Source organism: Rhinolophus sinicus, chromosome 7 (genome assembly GCF_057876585.1).
Source record: "Rhinolophus sinicus isolate RSI-liver-muscle chromosome 7, RSI-T2T, whole genome shotgun sequence".
In the NCBI taxonomy this organism is placed as follows: Eukaryota; Metazoa; Chordata; class Mammalia; order Chiroptera; family Rhinolophidae; genus Rhinolophus; species Rhinolophus sinicus.
In genome coordinates, this window is record NC_142507.1 from 31,133,704 (window position 1) to 31,156,414 (window position 22,711).

Below are 22,711 nucleotides of genomic sequence, written 5' to 3' on the forward strand. Positions count from 1 at the left end.
TAAAAGTAGAGTTACAGAGGGCTAAGGGACCCTCGAAAGAGGAAATAAAACTTGTCTTCCTCGCTTTATAGGCAAGTCATTTAACTTCAGAGTCTCAGTTTCCATGAGGCTTACGAAGGAGATTAGATAATGTATGTAAATCATCTGGCATGTAGTAGATACCTTGTATCTTTTAGTTGACTCTTAATCCAGTTTCTCTTAGTACACACTCCCTTCCCAACTTGCCCATTCCCATCTCCAGGCTAATTCCAACTCATCCAAAATTCTGATGCTGTTTATTCCAGAAACACCTCTGGCTACAGAACAACAGAGGTTTTTGTATCAATGCACGAAGGCATTCCAGGATGTATAAAGCCACAAAGCAAACAAAGCCAAACAAGTAGAGGATTTATTAAAGAAAAAGAATACACTCCCAAAATAATGGGTGTGGGCAGGCCGGAAAAAAAGGGCAACTGCACTGAAAAACAAAAAAAATAGGATTATATTCAAATGAAGGTGTGAAATATATAGAGGTGGCTTTACAGGGTGTCTTTACTGACCACTTCTTCCCATGAGCAGGTAGGATTCCCTTGTTTTTACTTGGCCCTCGTTGGAAGTACCATGGTGACAGAGGGGTTGGAGATTTTCCCCTGCCTGCAATGCTAATAGTATTACAATCTATTACAAATAGCTGTAACTGCACCTTTTCTTAGGAATGATCTCATCTCCTCCTTTCTTTGTTTCCCAAACTTCCTCCTTCTCTTCCTCCCCACTCTCTCTGCCCTGTGCCCTGTTTTTTCTGCTATGGTAACACTCTCACCTCCACCCCTCACCACAGTATCTGAGCTAAGTTATAGTTGTGTTTTTACTGTAGATTCTTGTGTGTGCCTTTATTTTAGCTCTTACCACACTGCCACTATGTAGCTGGTGATCTCCCCAACTAGACTGTGAGTTCCTGGAGGAAAGGGACCTTTGATTTTATCTCAGTATTCCTAGTGCCAAGCAAAGGGTGAGGATAAATGAATACTTTTCTGAGTGGAAAGGAATATATTTTGAGTTTTGGTGGTCAGAAGAACAGAAGATTTTCAGTACTGTGATCTTTTCTTCTTCACTGATGGAGGATCTTCCCCAAAAGAGGTGTTGGGGAAGTCATGACAGAGAAGGCATTGGTGTCATGTCAGCTCTGTCAATAATCTTGTCAGGTGCCCCAAGTTCATAGACTACACAAACTCTATTTTTGGTGTCTTTAAACATCTCCCTCACTGTAACATAACTATCCTCCAATATTTCTATGATTCAATCTTTCAGCAGCCTTTAATAGATAAATGCTGTTTAAGTCTTTAATAAGACAAAAATACACATAAAATAAGTTTTCTGGACATGAAGTATGAGATAATTTTTTTCAATTCAACACATACTTAATGAGCACTGAGCAGACCTTAAGTTCTATTTCTAATTGAAAAAGACTCTTAGGCTAAGTACTTCCTCTCCCAATGCCCTCCCTATCCCTCACCATTCTTTAAACTCTCCACCACAGAATCCCAACTATAGTCAGACAAGTCCTCTTCTATCATAGACAGGCTTTGCCTGCTTTTGACTCTAAACCTTTTCACTGGACACATCTTTCCTCATTAGAAATTAAGCTCCATGAAGGCAAATACTTTTTTTTTTCAATTTTGCTCACTTCTGTATCACCCAGCACTGAGAACAGTGTCTGATTATTATTGATAAAATCTTTGAATGCAGTTAGTACTTGGTATTTAAAAACAAGTGTACCTCACTGACCAAAAGAATATTCCCAGAAAGTGTAGTGAAAACTGACTTAATGAATATCAAATGTTAGTTTCACATTGACTCATATTGCTATTTCCAGATGTTCTAACTTTGCCTTTCGGATTGACCTTGAGTTCCAAAGTTTCGTTTTCACTTTAGGTTATGCTGCCTAATAGTTTCTCTGCTGAGTCTGGTAGAAAACACTCACGTTCAGAGAAAAATAATTCATGTAAAAGAACCTAGTGGTTCATCTACTATAAGAAAAGTGGAGAATTATCACCTAACAAAATTGTTTGGTAATTGATTTTTTAAGCTTTCTAACATCAGGTTTAATCTATGAGAAGTAAAAATGATCATAACAAAGGTAGTCAACACTCCTGTCCAAAGCACAGATGCAGCAAAATGGCTATATGGGTAAAATATGTATACAAAGTAACTTTTAAAAAACATTTTCCAAAGCTATATACGAATATAAAAGCCTATGTTTGCATCATATGTACTAATTGTAAAAATGGAGACACATATTTCATTTGTCTCTTCCAGACCTATGTACCTCATCTAACTGTTCATTTGTATGCTTTATAATAAACTGTAATCATAGGTATAGCATTTTCCTGAGTTCTATAAATCATTCTAGCAAATTATCAAACCTAAAAGGGGTAGAGGGTGTGGGAACCCTTGACTTTGCTGCCAAGTAGGACAGAAGTGTGAAGTAACCTGGAGACCTAATACTTGCAATTGGGATCTGAAGTGAGGGCAGTTTTGTCAGATTGAGCCCTTAAGCCTGTGGAGTCTGACAGTAACTCCAGGTAGTTAGTGTCAGAATTGAAACTCCAGCTAGTTAGTGTCAGAATTGAATTGAACTGTAGGACACTTCATTGATATGGGAGAGTTGGAGACATGGTTTTGAAAAAGCCACACTTTATTTGGTTAGTGTGATAGAAAAACCATACATATGCATTGTATTATATTATTATATGCATGAAACACATAGTTGTGGACTAAGTACATACAGAAATTTGAGAGACTTAGATTTAGTTTCCAGATGTAGCTGATGGCTCTCCCAAAATATCCATGTCCTAATCCCAAGAATTTGTGATTACGTTAAGACAGTGCCAAAGAGGAATAAAGGTTGTATATAAAATTAAGGTCGACCTTAAAATAATGAGTGTATCCTGGATTATCCAGATGGGTCAAATGTAATCATAAGGATGCTTATAAGTAAGAGGAAGGCAGAAAAAAAAGTCAGAGAGATGGCAGCACAAGAAGGATTTAGCCCAACATTGATAGCTTTGGAGATAGAGGGAGCTGTCACGAGCCAAAGCATGGAAGCTGGAAACAGCCTCAAGAAGGAATATAGCCCTGCTGACACCTTGATTTTAGCCCAGTTAGACTCATTTTAGATTTTTTACCCCCAGAACTATAAATTGATAAATTTGGTTGTTTTAAGCCATTCAGTTTGTGCCTACCTTCAACACTGCCTCTAATTGTGTATCCCTGCACTTTTTAAGTCATGAACCCAACTCATGCCTCATAATTTGACAACATATTAAAACAGACCTCCAATACCTTCACATTACTCACAACCTTAGTCCCAAACCACTTACACCATCTCTTTTTCCACTACAAAATTCCAACTTTCTCTAGATCTGCACTATCCAGTATAGTAGCCATTACCCACATGTGGTTATTGAGCACATGAAATATGGCTAGTCAAATTGTGATGTGTTGTAAGTGTAAAAGGCATGCTTTATTTTGAAAATTTAAACATATAATGTAAAATTTCTCATTAATATTTTTTAAAATATTGATTGCATGCTGAAATGTCCATATTTTGGGTACATTGGGTTAAATGCATTATTAAAATTAATTGTATCTGGGTTTTTTTTACCTTTTTAACACAAATACTATAAAATTTTCAATTACGTATGTGGCTTCCATTATCTTTTTATTAGACAATGCTGTTCTAAACCCATTCTAACTTACAAATTTGGGATTAATCATACTGTGTATAGCCTCTCTCAACCCTCAGGCCTGATGCAATAATGTATTGTTTCCTTCCTTGACTGCTGTTGTCCATCCTGTGCCTGATGTTTAGACACTCTTGGCACTCCCATAACCCATGGGATCATAGGCACAGAAAACCCAACCATGGGCAACAATGCTGCTTCAGGATAATTGTGCTCAACTTACTCATGTTCTCCTCCTCTATCTATAGTGCAGTCTCACACTTTTGGCAACCCCATTCTCTTTTGTCAGTTCCACTTGGCATTCTTTAAGAATCTACAGGAGGAAATGAAAGCATTAAAAAAATTTTTTGTTCATTTGCCAACTATTATAAACACTTTGGGTTCCTCCTCCATTGCCTTGATTAAACTTTTTAGTTAACAATTAAAATATATTTTATTAAAAATAGGTGTGTATATTATTTTTAAGTTTTTATACATGTGCAGATACAACTATTGGAAGGGAAAGCTCTAAAATGTTAACAATGTTTCCTCTAAATAAAGGTATAAACAGGTAATTTTTGTTTTGTTTTACGATTTTACTGTTTTTCTGAAATGTATACAATACACATATATTGCTCTTATAATCAAAGGGAGGGGGGAAAAACTTAAATTTATAATCAAATAGCCAAGCCTGAGAAAGCGCAGGAAGAAAAGTCTATTTCCAGAATCTATGGAAAAAAAAGAAAGAGTGCGTTTCCTGTGGGTTTTGCTAACTAACCCAAGAACTAAATGAAACAAGCTAGGCTGTTCGCTGATTCACTTTAAGCATCTTCAGGAGATCCATCTGCAAAGTCCTCCTACTAGAAAGAGAAGGAGATAGCCCAGGATTTTTGAAATGGAAATAGAGATTCAAAACCCAGAGAAGGTTGGGATTTCCTGGGTAGATCTGCCAGCACCAAGTAGCAGATGAAGGCATAGATCCCAAAACACCATATCCCTTCCTCTTTAAGCACCAGCCACCTCACCTCAGACACACACCAGGGGAAGAAAAAAAAAAAAAGAGTGGGGTATTTCAGAAAAAGCAGCAGTCTCCAAAGGTACCTAATGACTAAGATGGTTTCCTACTCTGCCCCAAAAGTGCCTTCCTTGCCTTGGTGTCTCTGCATGTAGTCAAGGTGCTACAATGAGAATATCACCACTAAGTGTATTTGAATGATTAAGGGTCACGGCATAAGGAGGGGAGGACAGGAAACAACAGCATAATGTGTCCCCACTCAGCAGGTGCCTACCCCATATCCATGTTCACATCTGCATCCCAACAGCCCTTCCCTATTAATGAGGAATTCAGGGAATGTACCAAAAATGCCAATGACTCCACCCTACTCCACCACCACCACGACATTGCCTTAGCCAACAAGAGTAATCGTTTTTGAATCAGACAGACCTTGGTTCTTTAATCTGCTCTATCACTTACAGCAGTGAGACTTTGGACACATTATTTGTTTCAAAACGCTTAAAGTGGGAGGAAGACCAGTCAGGACTGCTTTCCTAAGAGGAACTTTGCACATTCCAGAAATACTCCCTAGGTACAAAAAGTCCATATTCTAGGTGAAGTGGACCTCCAAGGGGTGCCTATGGCCTCTCTCTCACCTTCCTTCACCCCTGTTCTCTCTGGAATCCCCTAATAGACTAAAATTCCCAATAATTATTTTGATCAGGAAAAAAGAGTGGGGCCTAAATTTATGGTCACTCTCTTGACTTTCTAAATCTCTCTCCAAATACACACACACACACATACACACCCCTCTGCCAAAGTTTGCTCAGGACAATCCTAATCATGTTTTTGCACCTGATCAAAGTTCTTTTCATGTACTTATGTTTGAAATGCACACGTAATGCACGAAAAACTTTCATGGGGCCTAGAAAGAATCCTTGGATCTAAAATAAGAGAGGATACAATGCATTCATTTACGACAGGAAAAATTAAGGTTAGATTTCTTAAGAACCCTTTAAAATAAAACTAACTCAAGAACAACCATCTCCCCTTTTGAATAAAATTGTTCTTCCCTTTCTTGCTTCCCCTTCAACTATACAGTTTCTTTTTACCAACAACCTTTTCCTCAAATAGAATTTGTGAGTCACCTGGGAAGATACTGTGTAACTAATGCCAGGGAATTCCCAACAACAGGGAGGCAGCAAGTTGCAAAAAGAGCTAGTGGTGACATCAGCATTTAGCTAATCCATCCTTTAATTTTTCAAATGAAAATATAATGCATAGAGGGGAGCTATTTAGTGATAAAGAATCTAAATTCCAGCTCTGGAATCCCAGAGAAGTTTTTTAGACATGAGTATAAACAGGGTAAAGAAAGACTGCCAAAATTGAAGCCATGGTAGAGAATATGGTTTTGCAAAGAATTAGCCAGGTGAACAAGGAATGGTCTTTAGTATGCCTTGCTCCAGGTCACCTACATCTATCAGGGAAGACATATCAGAATTCATATAGCTAGAAGTATGACAGAAATTGAGCAGCGAGCAAAGCAAGGAAGCTTTCTAGGGCCTCCTACATTGGGATTGCACTGTAGTGTCATATGCTGGGAAGTGGTATGACTCCCCAACATTAAACATAATCAAATGAAAACACAGCTCCCGAACTAAAGGATATGAGCCCCTTTTCAAATCTCTTCTCTTCACAAGGATATGTCTCAATGTTGATCATATTTACAAAAATTGCTTGCATTTCAATGCCAGCAACAAGCAAGAAACTTCTACCAGAGAAATTCTATCTTCCAGTAATACTAACCAAGACCTACAGTTTTAATATTTACTTTAATAAAAATAAATACAAGACTGGAAGAAAAATATATGGTATTTCTGACAGATCTTGATATCATAAGCAATTACCCGTATCCAGCACCTTTCCTTGTAGCCATTGACAAGCAAACTGGGATTAACTAAGTGACATGTATGACAGCAATAGGAGGGAGGAGAAGCTCAGAACTATGGAAAAATTAGGGAGAAAAGGGAAGTAAGAAGGTTTAAAAGGGCTTAGTGAAGATAAGAACTTCATGTTCACTCATCTATTCCTTCAACAAGTATTTATAGGTATTGACTATACACCAGGTACTAGGGACACAATGATGAGTAGGACAGAGTCCATGCCCTCATGGAATTTACATATTTAACGCGCAGACATACACCCAAACCTCAAAATATAATACAGCATAATTAAGTACTAAAGTAGGGACAAACAAGCCTTAGAAGAGGCACCTAACCCAGCCTGGAGGGTGGGGAGGGAGTGAGGATGGAGTCAGGAAAGGCTTCCCAAAGTAAAGGAGACCAGAAGCCAAGGCAAATGTCAAGGTGAAAGGTGTTATGGACAAATCTCCTTTCCTCCTCAGCTAATGTCTTTTTAACTTTCATTTATGGCCAAGACATGAGAACAAAGGAGTTAATCAAATTAGGTGAGCAAAGGTGACATCAGCAGTATTTAGGCATGAGAAGTCTCTCCCCTTAAAGTTATAAGTTGGACAGGTATAATTGAACAAAGAATTCCCTGCACAATACACAAACACGTCTGAGAGATCTGCTCATTGTGAAATCTGAAGGTGGGCATATCAGAGTGAGCAAGGATAGCAGGACGTGGGACAGACAGAGACAGGAGCCACAGATGCAGTCCACCACTCCCCATAGTCCCACTGGACACCAGCACAGTGAAGTATCAATGACTAAGCCCCAGTAGGGAGACCAGAAGGGCAGAGGCAGCAATCCAGCCTGAGTGGCTGGTATACACTGAGTCAGTGGCAGAGCAACAGGGCAAAAGGTAGTTCCAGTTGACCAGCCATCATCATCAAAGACAGAGGAATCCACCATCTAGTGGCCTGCCCAGCATTACAACCCTCACTCCACAGATTGCAAAGGGGCAGAAGCAACATTCCAGCGTAAGTGGTCTATACTCATTATAGTTGAACCCACTGGAAAGTACAGATCCACAGATGGGCTGACCTGCTCCCACACCTGCTCACCCCTCCCCCACCCATCACAGCAGAGCATGGTAGAGGTAGCTGTGACACCCAAGACACTGTAGTATAGCTGTTGGTTTCTGGGTGCAGGAAAGCAGTGCTGGAACACACACGTCAGGAGCCTCATGGCCTGCCACATCCCACCATGAGAGGTGGTGCCCTGAGACCAAGGTGACTGTGCATTAAGAGTACTTTACCAAAGAGATTGAAACTATAAAAAAGAACCAAATGGAAATTCTGGACATGAAGAACTCAACAAATGAGATGAAGAATGCATTAGAGATTTCCGGTAAAGATGGAAGAGTAGGTAAAAGCTGTGCTTTCCTCCTCTCACGACCACATCTAAATTACAACTAAATTACAGAACAACTATTACTGAGAATTGCCTGAACAGAAGTCCTACATCTAAGGACATACAGAAGAAGCCACCTCACAACTGGTAGGGAATGTGGAGATGTGGAATGGGTTGGTCTCACACCTTATGTGGTGTTTAAAATTTCAGAGGGATATCTTGGCTGCAGATGTCCCACCTGAAGAGCAAGACACCATACCAGGCTCCCGGCCCGGGGTTCCAGTACCGGGAAGAGAAGTCCCCACAACTTCTGGCTGTGAAAACCATCTGAGATTGTGGCTGACTAAGACAGAGAGCCGCTAGAGTCCCTGGCATTCATCTTAAAGGGCTTACTCAACATGGACTTACTCACTGAAAGACTCACTCGCTCTGAGCTCCAGTGCTGGGGCAGCAGCTTGAAAGGTGCCAAGGACATATATGGAGGAACTGAGTTGTCTGGCTTCAGGGCAAAAGCTGCAGGGGCAACTTTCTCCCAGATAGAGGTTGTCATACTGGGACTCACGCAGGGTCTCTAGTCCGGCTCCCCACATAAGAACACAGGATATGATGAGGCCAAAAAGGAACACCCACGGAGGCATAGATAGGGGAGTCATTTGACTATATTCTCGCTGGCAGCTGGGTTGGAGACACAGGAAGCAGGAGCCACACTATCCACAACCTGCTGTCCACTTCTCTGACAACCAACCCCACTTGCTAACTGCAATCCACCGTGCTAACTGCAATCCGCGCTTGCTAGCTCAGCCACCATCTTCTTGCTAGCCCCCATTTGCTGCTAGTGTAGCCACAGCAGCTATATTAGTGGCCAACGGCTCACTGGTTACAGCTGATGGCCAACTAGCCACAGCTGATGGCCATCCAATAACAGTTGATGGCCATTTACTACCCGAGTGAGCACCTTTCTACGTGAGGGCAAGAGCCTGGAAACTGCACTCCTGGCTCTGTCCCCACAGAGGTTCTGACAGAATCTATTATTTCTTTGTTGAGCCCCCCCCACCCCTCCTAGCATGCAGATGCAGGCAACCAACATATCTGAGTCTCCATCAACATGGCTAACACTGTTACCCCTGCCCTGGTGATTCCCTGAGACCTCACTCCACCCAACCTTCAGACCTACCCAAGCCTCTTCTAGTGGCTTTGCCATACAAACGGCCTGTCTTGGCTCATGCTGGGGACTTTCCAAAAATCTCAACAGTTCACAAATACCAAATAAACTGCACCTGGCCACAGCGTGTCCCATACCCCCTGCTAAGCAGCCCCAAACCCAGCACTAGTGGCAGCTGGCCTCAGTTCTCAGCTTAGCCTCTCCCAAGCACCTCCAAGCCCAGCACACGTGGCAATCATTTGTAGATCACTTTGTAGCTCATACCAAGTGGCTCCGGGCAGGACACAGGCAGCAGCTGACATTGGCCTGTACCAGAGCCCTGCCTAAGAGGCCACAGAACCCATACACAGTGGCCAGCTTCAGACAACATGAGAGCATGACCCAACTATCTCTACAAACAACACACCCAGATAGCAGACTGGGCAGGAATCAGAGCTCTGCTAAAGCGAATCCTGCTCTATAGGGTCTGCTCCTGCTCAACAGCTCCTCTACTGTAGTCACAGCCAGTCATCACAACCTATTACCATGAGGGTAAAACCCTACCACTGATATGTAAACAGCAAACAAGGCTCAACTACAACAAGAAGGCACACATAAGCCACACAAGGGACACACTTGGAGCACCTGGCTCAGGTGACCAGGCAGACTGCACCACTGGGTCCCACAGCACACCTGCTACATAAGGCCACTCTACTAAGACCAGGAGACATAGAACCTCTACCTAATACATAAAAACAAACATAGGCAGGTAGCCAAAATGGGGAGGCAAAGAAATATGTACCAAATTAAAGAACAGAACAAAGCTCCACAAAAAGAAATAAACAAAATAGAGACAAGCAATCTCCCAGATGCAGAATTCAAAACATTGGTTATAAGAATGCTCAACGAACTAACGAAGAACTTCAACAAAGAAATAGAAAACATGAAGATCGAGATAGAAAACATAGAAAAGAACCAGTCAGAAATGAAGAATATAATAACTGAAAAAAAGAATACATTAGAGGGAATCAACAGGAGATTAGATGAAGCAGAGCATCAAATAAGCAGTTTAGAAGTTAAGGGAGCAGAAAACACCCAATCAGAACAGCAAAAAGAGAATCCAAAAATGAGGATAGTTTAAGCGGCCTCTGGGACAACATCAAGCACACCAACATTTGTATCACTGGAGCACCAGAAGAAGAGAGAGAACAAGGAATTGAAAACCTATTTGAAGAAATAATAATGGAAAACTTCCCTAACCTGATGAAGAAAATAACATACAAGCCCAGAAGGCACAGAGAGTCCTGAACAAGATGAACCCAAAGAGGCTCACACCAAGACACATCATAATTAAAATGCCAAATGTTAAAGACAAAGACAGAATCCTAAAAGCAGCAAGAGAAAAGCAGTTAGTAACCTATAATGGAGCTCTCATAAGACTGTCAGCTGATTTCTCAACAGAAACTTTACAGGTCAGAAGGGATTGATATGAAATATTCAAAGTAGCGAAAAGCAAGGACCTGTCATTTAGAATTGAATGACAGATAAAGAGCTTCCCAGACAAGAAAAAGCTAAAAGAGTTCATCAACACCAAACCAGAATTACAAGAAATATTAGAAGGACTTCTTAAAGAAGAAAAAACAAGAAAGATAAAAAATATGAATAATAAAATGCCAATTGGTACACATCTGTCAACAATTACTTTAAATGTAAATGGATTCAATGTTCCAATCAAAAGACACAGGGTAGCCCCTTACATATGCTGCCTATTAGAAACTCACTTCAGCTCAAAAGTCACACACAGACTGGGATGGAAAAATATATTTCATGAAAATGGAAAAAACAACAACAAAAAAGCCTGGAGGAGCAATACTTAGACAAAACAGACTTTAAAACAGAGGCTGTAACAAGAGACACAGAAAGATCCAGTAATCCCACTTCTCAGTATTTATCCAAAGAAACCCAAAACACTTCGAAGGGATATGTGTATTGCAGCACTATTTATAATAGCTAAGATATGGAGACAACATGGGTGTCCATCAATGCATGAATGGATAAAGAAGAGGTGGCACATATATACAATGGAATATTATTCGACCATAAAAAATGACATCTTTCCTCTGCAACAACATAGGTGGACCTAGAGGGTATTCTGCTGAGTGGAGTTAAGTCAGACAGAGAAAGATAAATACCATGTGATTTCACTTATAAGTAGAATCTAAAGAACAAAATAAACAAAGAAACAAAACAGAAACAAACTCATAGATACAGAGACCATTTTGATGGTTGACAGCTGGGAGGAGAGGTGGAGGTGGGTTAAAAAGAGGAAAGGATTAAGAAGTACAAATTGCTAGTTACAAAACAGTTATGGGGATATGAAGTATAGCCTAAGGAATATAGTCGCTAATATTGTAATAACTGTGTATGTTGTCAGATGGGTAGTAGATTTACTGGGTTGATTACTTCATAAGTTATATAAATGTCTAACTGTTATGCTGTACACCTGAAACATGATATTGTATATCAACTATAATTGAAAAATAAAAAAATAATTTAAAAAAGAGATATGCACAGAAGAAAGACAAAAGGCCATGTGAAGACACAGGGAGAAGACAAGCATCTACAAGACAAGAAAGACAGGCCTCCAAAAAAGAGCCCTGCTGACACCTTGATCTTACACTTCCGGCCTCTCAGATATTAGGAAACAGAGTAGACCAGATGGAGAAAAGAACTGGTGACATAAAAGATAGAAATCTAGAATCCACTCAGGTAGAAGAGAGAATTGAGAGTAAAAATTAATGAAAGAACTCAATGAGAACTATCTGACTCCATTAGAAAGAGCAATAACTATAAGAATAATAGGTATACCAGAAGGATAAGAAACAGAGAAGGGAACAGAGAGTGTATTCAAACAAATAATCAACAAGAACTTCCCAAACATATGGAAAGAGCTGGACCCTTGAATTCAAGAAGCTAACAGAACACCTAATTATCTCAATGCAAAAAGACCTTCTCCAAGGCACATTATGTTATAGCTATCAAAAGTTAACAACAAGAAAAGAATTCTCAAGGTGGCCAGGGAAAAGAAGACAGTAACCTATAAAGGAAACCGCATTTGATTATCATTGGATTTTCAGCAGAAAACTTACAAGCTAGGAGAGAGTGGAATCAAATATTCAAAATATTGAAAGAGAGAAATCACCAGCCAAGAATAATATATCCAACAAAGTTATCCTTTAGATAAAAAGAAGAACTAAAGGCTGTTCCAGACAAATAGAAGCTGAGGGTTTTTACCACGACAAGCCCTGCATTATAAGAAATGCTAACAGGAACTCTTCTACCTGAAACGAAAAGACAAAAGGATAAAAACTGTGATTAAGATGATAAACAGACAATTAAAAGCAGGAAATTCCAATTCTTATTCAGAATAAGGTATTAAACACTTAAATGCAATATAAAGGTTAAAGGGAGTAAAAGCATTTTTTTAAAAAAAAGACAATAGTTACAGCAATTTGGAAATGAATGCACAGCATAAAAAGGAATAATCTATTACAACGAAAATATAAAAACGGAGCAGAAAAAGGATTGAACATGCACAGATGAATAGAGATTAAGATGCAATTAGAAAAAAAAAGGACTACTGTACATATAAAACTTTTTTGTGTAAATCTAATGATAACCACCAAACAAAAATCTAGAACTCACATAACATAGAAAAAAGAGGAAATGAAACAGAGGGGGGAAAAATCATAGAATATCACCAAACTAAAAACAGACAGAAACACAGGGGAAAAGAAATAACGAAGACATAGAGCAACCAGAAAACAAAAGACTAAATGGCTATAGGAAGTCTTCTTATATCAATAATCATTCTAAATGTAAATGCACTGAAGTCACTAATTAAAAGGCACAGAGGAGCAAGGTGGATTAAAAAAACAAGAAGATGCAACTATATGTTGCCTTCAGGAGATCCATCTCAGCGATAGGACAAAAACAGACTCAAAGTGCAGGGATGGAAGATAATACTCCATCCAGGGAAAAGTGGGTGCAGCTGTACTTTTATCAGAAAAAATAGATTTCAAGATAAAAAAAAGGTAACAAGAGAAAAAGATGGACATTTTATAAGGATAAAAGGGAAAATACATCAGGAAGACATAATACTTATTAATATATATACATCCACCCTGAGAGCACCAAAATATATAAGCAACTACTATCAGAACTAAAGGGAGAAACTGACAAAAATACAATTACAGCAGGGGACCTAAATACTCCATTGACAGCTATGGATAGATCATCCAAACAGAAAATCAATAAGGAAATATCAGACTTAATTAACACATTAGACCAAAAAGACATAACCAATATTTACAGAGCTTTTCCTCCCAGAACACCAGAATATACATTCTACTCTAGTGCACATAAAATATTCTCAAGGATAGACCATATTTTGGGGCAAAAAACTAGTATCAATATATTTAAGAAGACTGAAATCATACCAAGCATATTCTCTGACCACGGTTGTTTGAAAGTTGAAATCAACTGCCAAAAGAAAGCTGGAAAAACCACAAATATGTAGAGGTTAAACAACATGCTACTGAACAACTATTGAGTCAAAGAAGAAATAAAAGAAGAGATCAAAAGATATATAGAGACAAATGAGAATGACAATACAACATATAAATATTTGGAGGATGCAGCAAAGGCGGTAATAAGAGGGAAGTTTAAAGCATTACAGGCCTAACTCAAGAAATAAGAATAATCTCAAGTAACCAAACAGTTCACCTTAAAGAACTAGAAAAAGAACAAACAAAGCCCAAAGTCAGTAGAAGAAAGAGAATAGTAAAAATTAGAGCAGAATTAAATGAAATAGAGAACAAAAAGACATTAAGAAAAAATTAATGCGACAAAGAGCTGGTTCTTTGGAAAGATAAATGAAATTGACAAACCTCTGGCTAGACTCACTAAGGAAAAGAGAAAAGACTCAAAATCAGAAATGAAAGATAATTTACAATGGACATCACAGAAATACAAAAGATTATACAAGAATACTATGAAAGGCTATACACACCAAATTTGAAAACAAAAGAAATGGGCAAGTTCTTAAAAATATATAACCTTCCCAGACTGAATCATGAAATATTGGAAAATCTATATAGACTAATCAACAGTAACAAAATTGAAACAATCATCAAAAACCTCCCAAAAAACAAAAGTCCCGGACCAAATGGCTTCTTCACTAGTGAATTCTACCAAATATTCAAAGAGATTTAATATCTATCCTTCTCAAACTCTTCCAAAAATATTGAAGAAGAGGGAATACTTCCTAACTCATATTATGAGGCCAACATTATCCTGATACCAAAACCTGGCATGGAAAACACACAAAAAAAGAAAACTACAGGCCAACAGCTCTGATGAATATAGATGCAATTCTAAGCAAAATACTAATTAGCAAATTGAATACAACAATACATTAAAAATAATAATAATACATCATGGTCAAGTGGTGTTCATTACAGGGGCACAGGGATGGTTCTACACATGCAAATCCATCAATTTTAATATGATACACCACATTAAAAAAGTAAAGAATAGGGGTGGCCAGTTAGCTCAGTTGCTTAGAGCGCGGTGCTCTTAACAACAAGGTTGCCGGTTAGATTCCCACACGGGCCACTGTGAGCTGCCCCCTCCACAACTAGATTGAAACAACTACTTGACTTGGAGCTGATGAGTCCTGGAAAAACACACTGAAATAAATAAAAGTTAAAAAAGAATAACCTGAAGGATAAAAATCATATGATCATATTAACAGATGCAGAAAAGCATTTGACAATATACAAACATACATTTATGATTAAAACTCTCAATAAAATGAGCATAGAAAGAAAGTAGCTCAACGTAGTAAAGGTCGTATATCACAAATCCTCAGCTAATATCATACACAGTGGAGAAAAAGTGAAAGCTTTTCCTCTAAGTTCATGAAGAGGACAATGATGCCCATTCTCACCACTGTTATTCAACATGGTACTGGAAGTCCTAGCCAGAGCAATCAAGTAAGAAAAAGAAATAAAAGGTGTCCAAATTGGAAATAAAGTAGAATTGTCACTGTTTGCAGATGACATAATTCTATATACATAGAAAACCCTAAATACTCCTCAAAAAGACTATTAGAAACAAACAAATACAGTAGAGTTGCAGGATACAAAAATCAAGGTACAAAAATCTGTCATGTTCCTATATACTCACAATGAAATATCAGAAAAAAAAGAAATAAAGAAAACAATTCCATTTGCTATTACAATGAAAAAGATAAAATATGTGTACCTAGGAATAAACTTAAGAAAAGAAGTAAAGGAAAAATACAAGATTTGTTGAAATTGAAAAAGACACAAAGAAGTTAAAATTCCATTTTCATGGGTTGGAAGAATCAACATTGCTAAAATGGCCATATTACCTAAAGCAATATACAGATTTAACGCAATCCCCATCAAAACCCCAATGGCATTTTTCAAAGAAATAGAACAGAAAATCATCAAATTTGTCTGAAACAACAAAAATCCTGAATAGCCAAAACAATCCTGGAAAAAAGAACAAAACTGAAAGTATCATACTCTGACTTCAAATTATACTACAAAGTGATAATAATCAAAACACTATGGTATTGGCAGCAAAACAGACACACAGACCAATGGAATACAATTGAGAGTCCCGAAATAAACCCACACATATATGGGCAACTAATTTTAGACAAAGAAGCCAAAAACATACAATGGATAAAGGAAAGCCTCTGCAATAAATGGTGTTGGGAGAATTGGAAAGGAAAAGAATATAACTAGACTGCCATTTGACACCATACACAAAAGTTAATTCAAAATGGATTAAAGACTTAAATATAAGACCTGAAACAATAAAATACATAGACGAAAACATAAGTACTAAACTTACAGACCTTGGTCTCAGAAAGGCTTTTGTGAACTTGACCTCAAAGTCAAGGGAAGTAAAAGCAAAAATAAATGAAGGGGACTACATCAAACTGAAAAGCTTCTGCACAGCAAAACAAACCATCAATAAAACAAAAAGGCAGCACACTGAATGGAACAATATATTTGCAAGCAATAGCTCCGATAAGGGGTTAATATCCAAAATATATAAAGAACTCATACAACTCAACAACAAAAACACAAACAATCCTATTTTTAAAATGGGTAGAATTGTCACCCAGAACAGACACTTTCCCCAAGAAGATATACAAATGGCCAACAGATATATGAAATCATGCTCAACTTCACTAGATATAAAGGAAATGCAAATCAAAACCATGAGATACCACCTCACACTGGTCAGAATGGCTATTATCAATAAGACACAAAAAAATAACAAGCGTTGGAGAGGATGTGGAGAAAAAGGAACCCTCATATACTGCTGGTAGGAATATAAATATGTACAGGCACTATGGAAATTACTGTGGATGTTCCTCAAAAACTTTAGAAGAGAGCTACCATATGATCTAGCAACCCCTCTTCTGGGTATTTACTGCCAAAATTTGAAAACACTTATTTGTAAAGATATATGTACCCCTATGTTCATTTCAGCATTATTCATGATAGCTAAGACATGGAAACAACCTAAGTGTCCTTTGATGAATGATGGGATAAGGAAGATATGGTACATATATACAATGGAATATTACTCAGCCATAGGAAAGGATGAAAAATACTGGCATTTGTGACAACATGGATGGATCTTCAGAGTATCATTCTAAGTGATATAAGTCAAATGGAAAACGACAAGGTGAAGGGAGTGGGGGGAGGCTGAAGACATAAAGAGGGTCAAATATGTGATGATGGAAAGAGACTAGACTTTGGCTAGTGAGCACACAATGCAATATACAGATGATGTATTATAGAATTGTACACTTGAAACTTATGTTATTAACCACTGTCACCCCAATAGATTTAATTTTTTAAAAAAGAGGTGAGTAAAAGAACCAGATGTCAAGACAAGCTGAGACCATGATACTATAATCATAAATAAAAAGTACATGCAGATATGAGAACACAGGAGGGAGAGCTTAACTGAAAAAGTGACAGGGTAATATATGGGTCAAGTAGTGGAGGCTGAGTTAAAAACAGTGGCAAGTGGAAGTGGAGAGTAGATACTGATAAAGGGATAGTCACAGCTAACCAATTTCTTCAGCTCAAAAAGAACTGCCACCTAGAGTATCTTTCAAACTGGCCCCACTTTTTTTCCTGGTAAACTAGTCGACATCTGCAGAGCATGTATGGTTTCCTTCTCGATGAACTAACAATAAGACAGTATTTTCTCTTTTCAATATTTTCTTTGATGTTTCTCTCAGTTTGCTTTTCCCCTAAAAGATGGCAGAAAATTGTATTCTCTGATACACAATGAGATCTGAGACTCAAATGAAAACTGTCCCTGTCATTACATGTATAGGTTTCTTCAGTGCTGAATGAGGGTGGAGTTGTGACCAAACTTTTTCTCAAAGTCAGTAAATTTAAAGGCGTTTTCACTAATGAGAACTCTGGTGCTGGATGAAATGAAGCTCTAAAAGAAGCTTTGCTACACAGGACATATATATGGGATTTCTCCTTCAAGTGGAGTCTTTTAAAGCAGAGAAAGAATGGCATACCAACTAAATCTCTTCCCAAACTCAATGCGTACAGACCCATTCCCTTGGGAATTCTTCTTAGGGACAATCACATCTTAGAGAAAATCACTGAAATATTTTTCTCCATGAGATGCCTTCTTTATCTTTCATTGTCTTCCTGTTGCTGAACTTTTTCCAGTTTGGATGTTGTAGAGCATTTACTGACCTTTCTTGTAATGTTTCAGTGTGCTCTGATACCTTGGAAATATTCTTAGTAAGAAATATAAAAAATAACATGCCTCAAATATAGGTTATTATTGTGAGAATCCAATATTTTTCTTCTGAAGAATTCAAAACAAAGCAAGAAAACCAAAATGAGGTGTGGTCAACTTTCAATACCATGTCACTGTTCACTTTCAATTGTTAACTTTCAGCTATCACCAACCACTATCCACATCCTATTATTATTATTATTATTATTATTATTTTGAGGGAAGCATAGTACATGCTGTATTGCATATTTCATGCTTTGAAAGACATAATAAGCAAATTCTGGAAGTTCTTTGAAAATACAGTGAAGAATTTTTTTGAAAGCTAGGCTGAGATGAGATTTTAACATGAGACATTTTAAACCATTCTACTAAAGCAGATATACCAGAACATCAATCAAATGACTTCTTACACTTCTGAAATCTCTTGCTCTCGTGGTTTTGTTTCAAACAAAAGTAAATGACTAGCTGAAGTTCATATGTCATGAATCAAAAGAAAACCACCTTAGATTTAAGATGTCAATTTAATAAATCATACTCAAATTTGGTTGTTTTTATGAGTTTTAAGCTGCAAGTGTATAAAAGCAAACACAAATGTTTGGAAAGTTTAATCTTTTGCAGTCTTATTTTATCTAGCATAACTTGTTCTTCATTCTCACTGCCACCACCTTACCCTAACTTAGGACCCTAATTAGACACAAACTATCCACTTTTAACTATCAAATGGAGCAAGGCTGAGCTTGGGATATAACCTACTCATACATTCACTATCTTTCTCTCTCTCAAATACACACAGATGCACTTGTCTATCACTCACCCATATCAGCCCTAGTGCTATTATGACCAAGAGTCATCAGTCCCAGACCTGTGTGAACAGTAGAAGGGCAGACAATGTGGAAAAACCTACAAAGAGACAACCAAATTGAGTGCAATGAGCATGGGGATACAAAGATGAGTAAAATTAGATAATATTATGGAAGAGGAAACAGGTTCAATGATTTGTAACTGGCCCAATAGCATACAGCCAAGAAGAGGCAGAGCTGGAATTCAAACCTGGGCCTGACTGACTCAAAGGCCTATTCTCCTAAATACCATAAAAATAGCCTTTCACATGACTACTTTCAAAGACCTAAAATCAAGTAGGTAGAGAGGGAGATCAGTAAGTACAGTAATGTGTTTTGTTTTGATAGAAGGAGTGGGCAATCGGGGAGAAAACTCATCTATGCTAGACAGGGAGGAGAGCTGTTAAAACTTGTGGGAAGACATCTTCCTCTAGCTGAGTTGTGAAAGACCAGCAACTGTAGAAAGGAAAGGATAAAGGGAAAGAGCATTCTAAGCAAAGAGAACACACAGAAAAATAGAATAGTAATATAGCCAATTTTACAAATATAAATAAGGTAATAATATAAATATAAATAAAATAGTAATAGTCAAATTTCATATTTCTGAGTCAAATGAGGAAGGGTATGGTGGAAGATAAAGACATTGAGGTAAACAGGAGTCAGAGTAGGGGAGGGGAGAAGGGGGTGCCTGGGATGCCAACTAAGGAGTTACCAACTGAAGAGTCTTAAGTAGGAGATGTGGTCAGATTTGTGGTTGGTGACAATCACTCTGGTGGCAGTAAACTAGAGACCTTGGATGGTAAGATTGGAGACAAGGGGACCACATAGAAGTAAAATCAATAGTTTAAATGACACATGACACAGGTCAGGATTAAGGTAGTAACCTAAAAGAATTCATTCTACCATGAATCAACAGGGAGGGGGAGGGGGAAGAGCAGGGTGGAAGATACAGATTTGGGAGTTGGTAATAAATAAACGGTAAGGGAGGAGAAAGGATGCCCAAAAAATGTGTAAACAGTGAAAAGATTAAGGACAGAATCCTGAAAAACAGACATCTGATGGACTGGCAATATCCAAGGTGGTCCAAGAGGAAATGGTGCGAGTGAAAGGAAGAGAATCAAGAACTGGGCTAGCTTGGTGGCTCAGGTGGTTGGCACGCTGTGCTACTAGCACTGAGGTCGCCGGTTTGATTCCCACCTGGGCCAGTGAGCTGTACTCTCTACACCTAAGATTGTGAACAACAGTTCTCCCTGGAGCTGGGCTGCCGTGAGCTGCCCCGGGCTGCCACAGGCTGCTGTGGGCTGCTGTGTGCTGCTGTGGGCTACCGACTGCCTCAGCCGGGAGAAGCACAAGGCTCATAATACCAGCATGGGCCAGGGAGCTGTGTCCTACACAACTAGACTGAGAAACAACGACTTGAACCGGAGTGGGGGTGGGAGGCGGAAGAAGGGGGAAAAAATCCTCTCTTTCTACAAATTAGTGCTTTCTATATATCACGTTATAGGGACTAGGGAAACAGATTGGTACCATACTATCATGAAGCTTATTTTCTAGTTTGGGAAACAGACAATAAGAAAGTAAACAAATATATAACATTTTCAAGTAGTGATAATACTAGAGGGAAATAGATTGATAAAAACTCTATGTTAGATAAGGTGGTCAGAGAAAGCCTCTCTGATGAGATAATATTTGAGTAAGGCCCTGAACAAGTTTGCCTGAAAAAAAAGTATTCCAGGCAGAGGAAGTGCGTGTGACATGTTCAAGAAACAGCAATAAAGCCAGGGTAGCTAGAGCAGAGTGACCATAAGAAGAGGACAGGACGTGAGACTAGAGATCAAATCATTAGGGGCTTGGAGGGAAACTATTTTAAGTATAACCAAATATGAAGTTTCACTTCTTTGTGGTGGGTCCCATTGCCAAGGAATGCAAATGAAGCTAGTATTAGTCATAAACAACCTTTAGAGGTAAATCTACTGCCCACAGGTACTGTAAAGCATTCTTAAGCTAAATAAGCATAGTTATTAGATTATTTATTCTTTAGAAATTCCTACACACACAGACACACAGACACACACAGACACAGACACACACACACACACACACAAACACACACACACACACTGCACTGCCTCCAATAAGGCCATTTAGAATAGACTGGGGGAAAAAACATTTCTCAATTAACACTTCAAAAACATCTCCTGTTCTAGCCTAGTCAATCCATGAAGGCATGTTTTTATTTTAATGCTAAGGCATCTGTTTCCCTTTCATACAGGATTCTACCTCTCATCACAGTTTAACGGGTCATTACTGACTACTGTCGCCATGAGATTAACTTCTCAAACCTCAGATTTCTCGCACCACTAAATAGGAAGCAGAAGAATTAAGTCAATTTGGGCTGCATGGAATTTCATGATTCTAGAGCACTGAGCATGAAAGATCTGCAAGTGACTCTAGCATAAGTTACATGCACAGCCCTGGAATGAGAAGGTACATAGCCATTTCTTACATAAAGATGAAGGTCAGGCACGGAGCAGTCTCTATTTCTAAATCCTGTGAACATGCCTATCCCTGACACTGTTCAGAGTGACAAAACAGCAATATACCAAAGAAACAGCTGGGTCAGAACAAGGAGAGAAGGGAGCTGGGGAATGGGAAAAGCATGGAACAGTGGAAGCTGTGGAGAGGCAAAGTATTTTGGAATGAGCTGAGGGAGGGATGAGAATGAGCAGGGGAACAGACAGGAAGTCCACAGAAGACAGCCTGATGCTATCTTGCATGGTTGCTTACCTGTATGTCTGTCTTCACCGACTGGACCCCCAGTAACTAGGTGGTTTGGGGCTAGCTTATCCCCAGCAGAGTTTACAGAGCCCTGCTCACAGTGAGCACTAAACAGTTTGTGGAGGAACAGGAAGAAAAGGTTTGGTCTCTCTTCCTCCTCTTTCACCCTGACCTCTCTGAAACCTTAGTGGTTTCTTTGTTTCTCTCCAGTTCCTTTCATTTCCCCCTCTTTGTCCTATAAAGCAAGCTACGTTTGGGCACTCTGTAGTATTAACAAACTATGAAGGCCAGAGACAAAGTGACAGGACTGAGAGTGACCGTCTAAGGCCAAAGGTGGCCCATCAAAGAGGCTACATAGAGGTGCAACCAGAAAAGAAGCAATGATCGGAGGAGAAACAAGAAGTGAGCTGCAAGGCTGCTGAAGTGGGAGACTCAAATATGCCTGTGCCTATCAACATTTGCTGTAGGATCATTTTCCTGGGCCCTTGGCATGATTCATGGGCCAGGGGCAGAGTAAAGGAGCTCTGCCTAGGATAGCGACAAGAAAAGATACTCCCGAGAGAAAGAATGATAGAGGAGCATTCAAGGACTGGGTGTGAGTAAGGTAGCCGAGAAGGGGGGAGTTAAGACGAGTCGGAGCCATCTAGGAAGAATAAAGAGGGGTCTATAGGTGACAAGTGGTTTTATAAAGACGGAAGCCTAAGGTATGGGACTAAATGAAGGTCCTTGAAGGCGAGACACAAAGAGCGAGGTTTCACCCGAAACAGAAATAGCAGAACAAAGCCACACCCACGCAGCTTCCTCATACCCTTTCCCCTACGCAAGCAACTTCCATGCGCCAGCTCGGACACACACTGGCCTCACAGCGTTCTCTTGAAAAGTCTGGACCAGAGGCCCCGGAACTACAACACCCATAGTGCCCCACGCTCAAGTCGAAGGACCCAGCTCTGATTCCCACTAGCCAATGAACTTCGCTAATTTCCGCTGCTCCGGAAAGCCCCAATGTCGCGGGGCACTTCCCGTCCCATGACTCGTTCAATTTGACCCTAGGAGACTCC

General features: G+C 39.1%; 1 protein-coding gene across 13 annotated transcripts in view; it reads right to left on the reverse strand.

The window, feature by feature from the left end:
• The window catches only part of LOC109457988 (antigen-presenting glycoprotein CD1d), a 51,748-nt gene that overhangs the window by 28,856 nt on the left and 181 nt on the right, over window positions 1-22,711 (reverse strand). For 3 of the 13 annotated variants that reach the window (XM_019751295.3, XM_074319147.2, XM_074319149.2), the window contains exon 2: window positions 3,946-4,035. The exons of 6 other annotated variants lie outside the window; for them this stretch is intronic. In XM_019751295.3, coding sequence (XP_019606854.3) covers window positions 3,946-3,949 — 4 coding nt within the window. In that variant the 5' untranslated portion in view covers window positions 3,950-4,035. Of the gene's footprint in view, window positions 1-3,945; window positions 4,036-21,662; window positions 21,767-22,711 lie in introns of those variants that run through there. 4 more of the 13 variants (XM_019751296.3, XM_074319146.2, XM_019751298.3 and 1 more) reach the window with 3 other exon arrangements.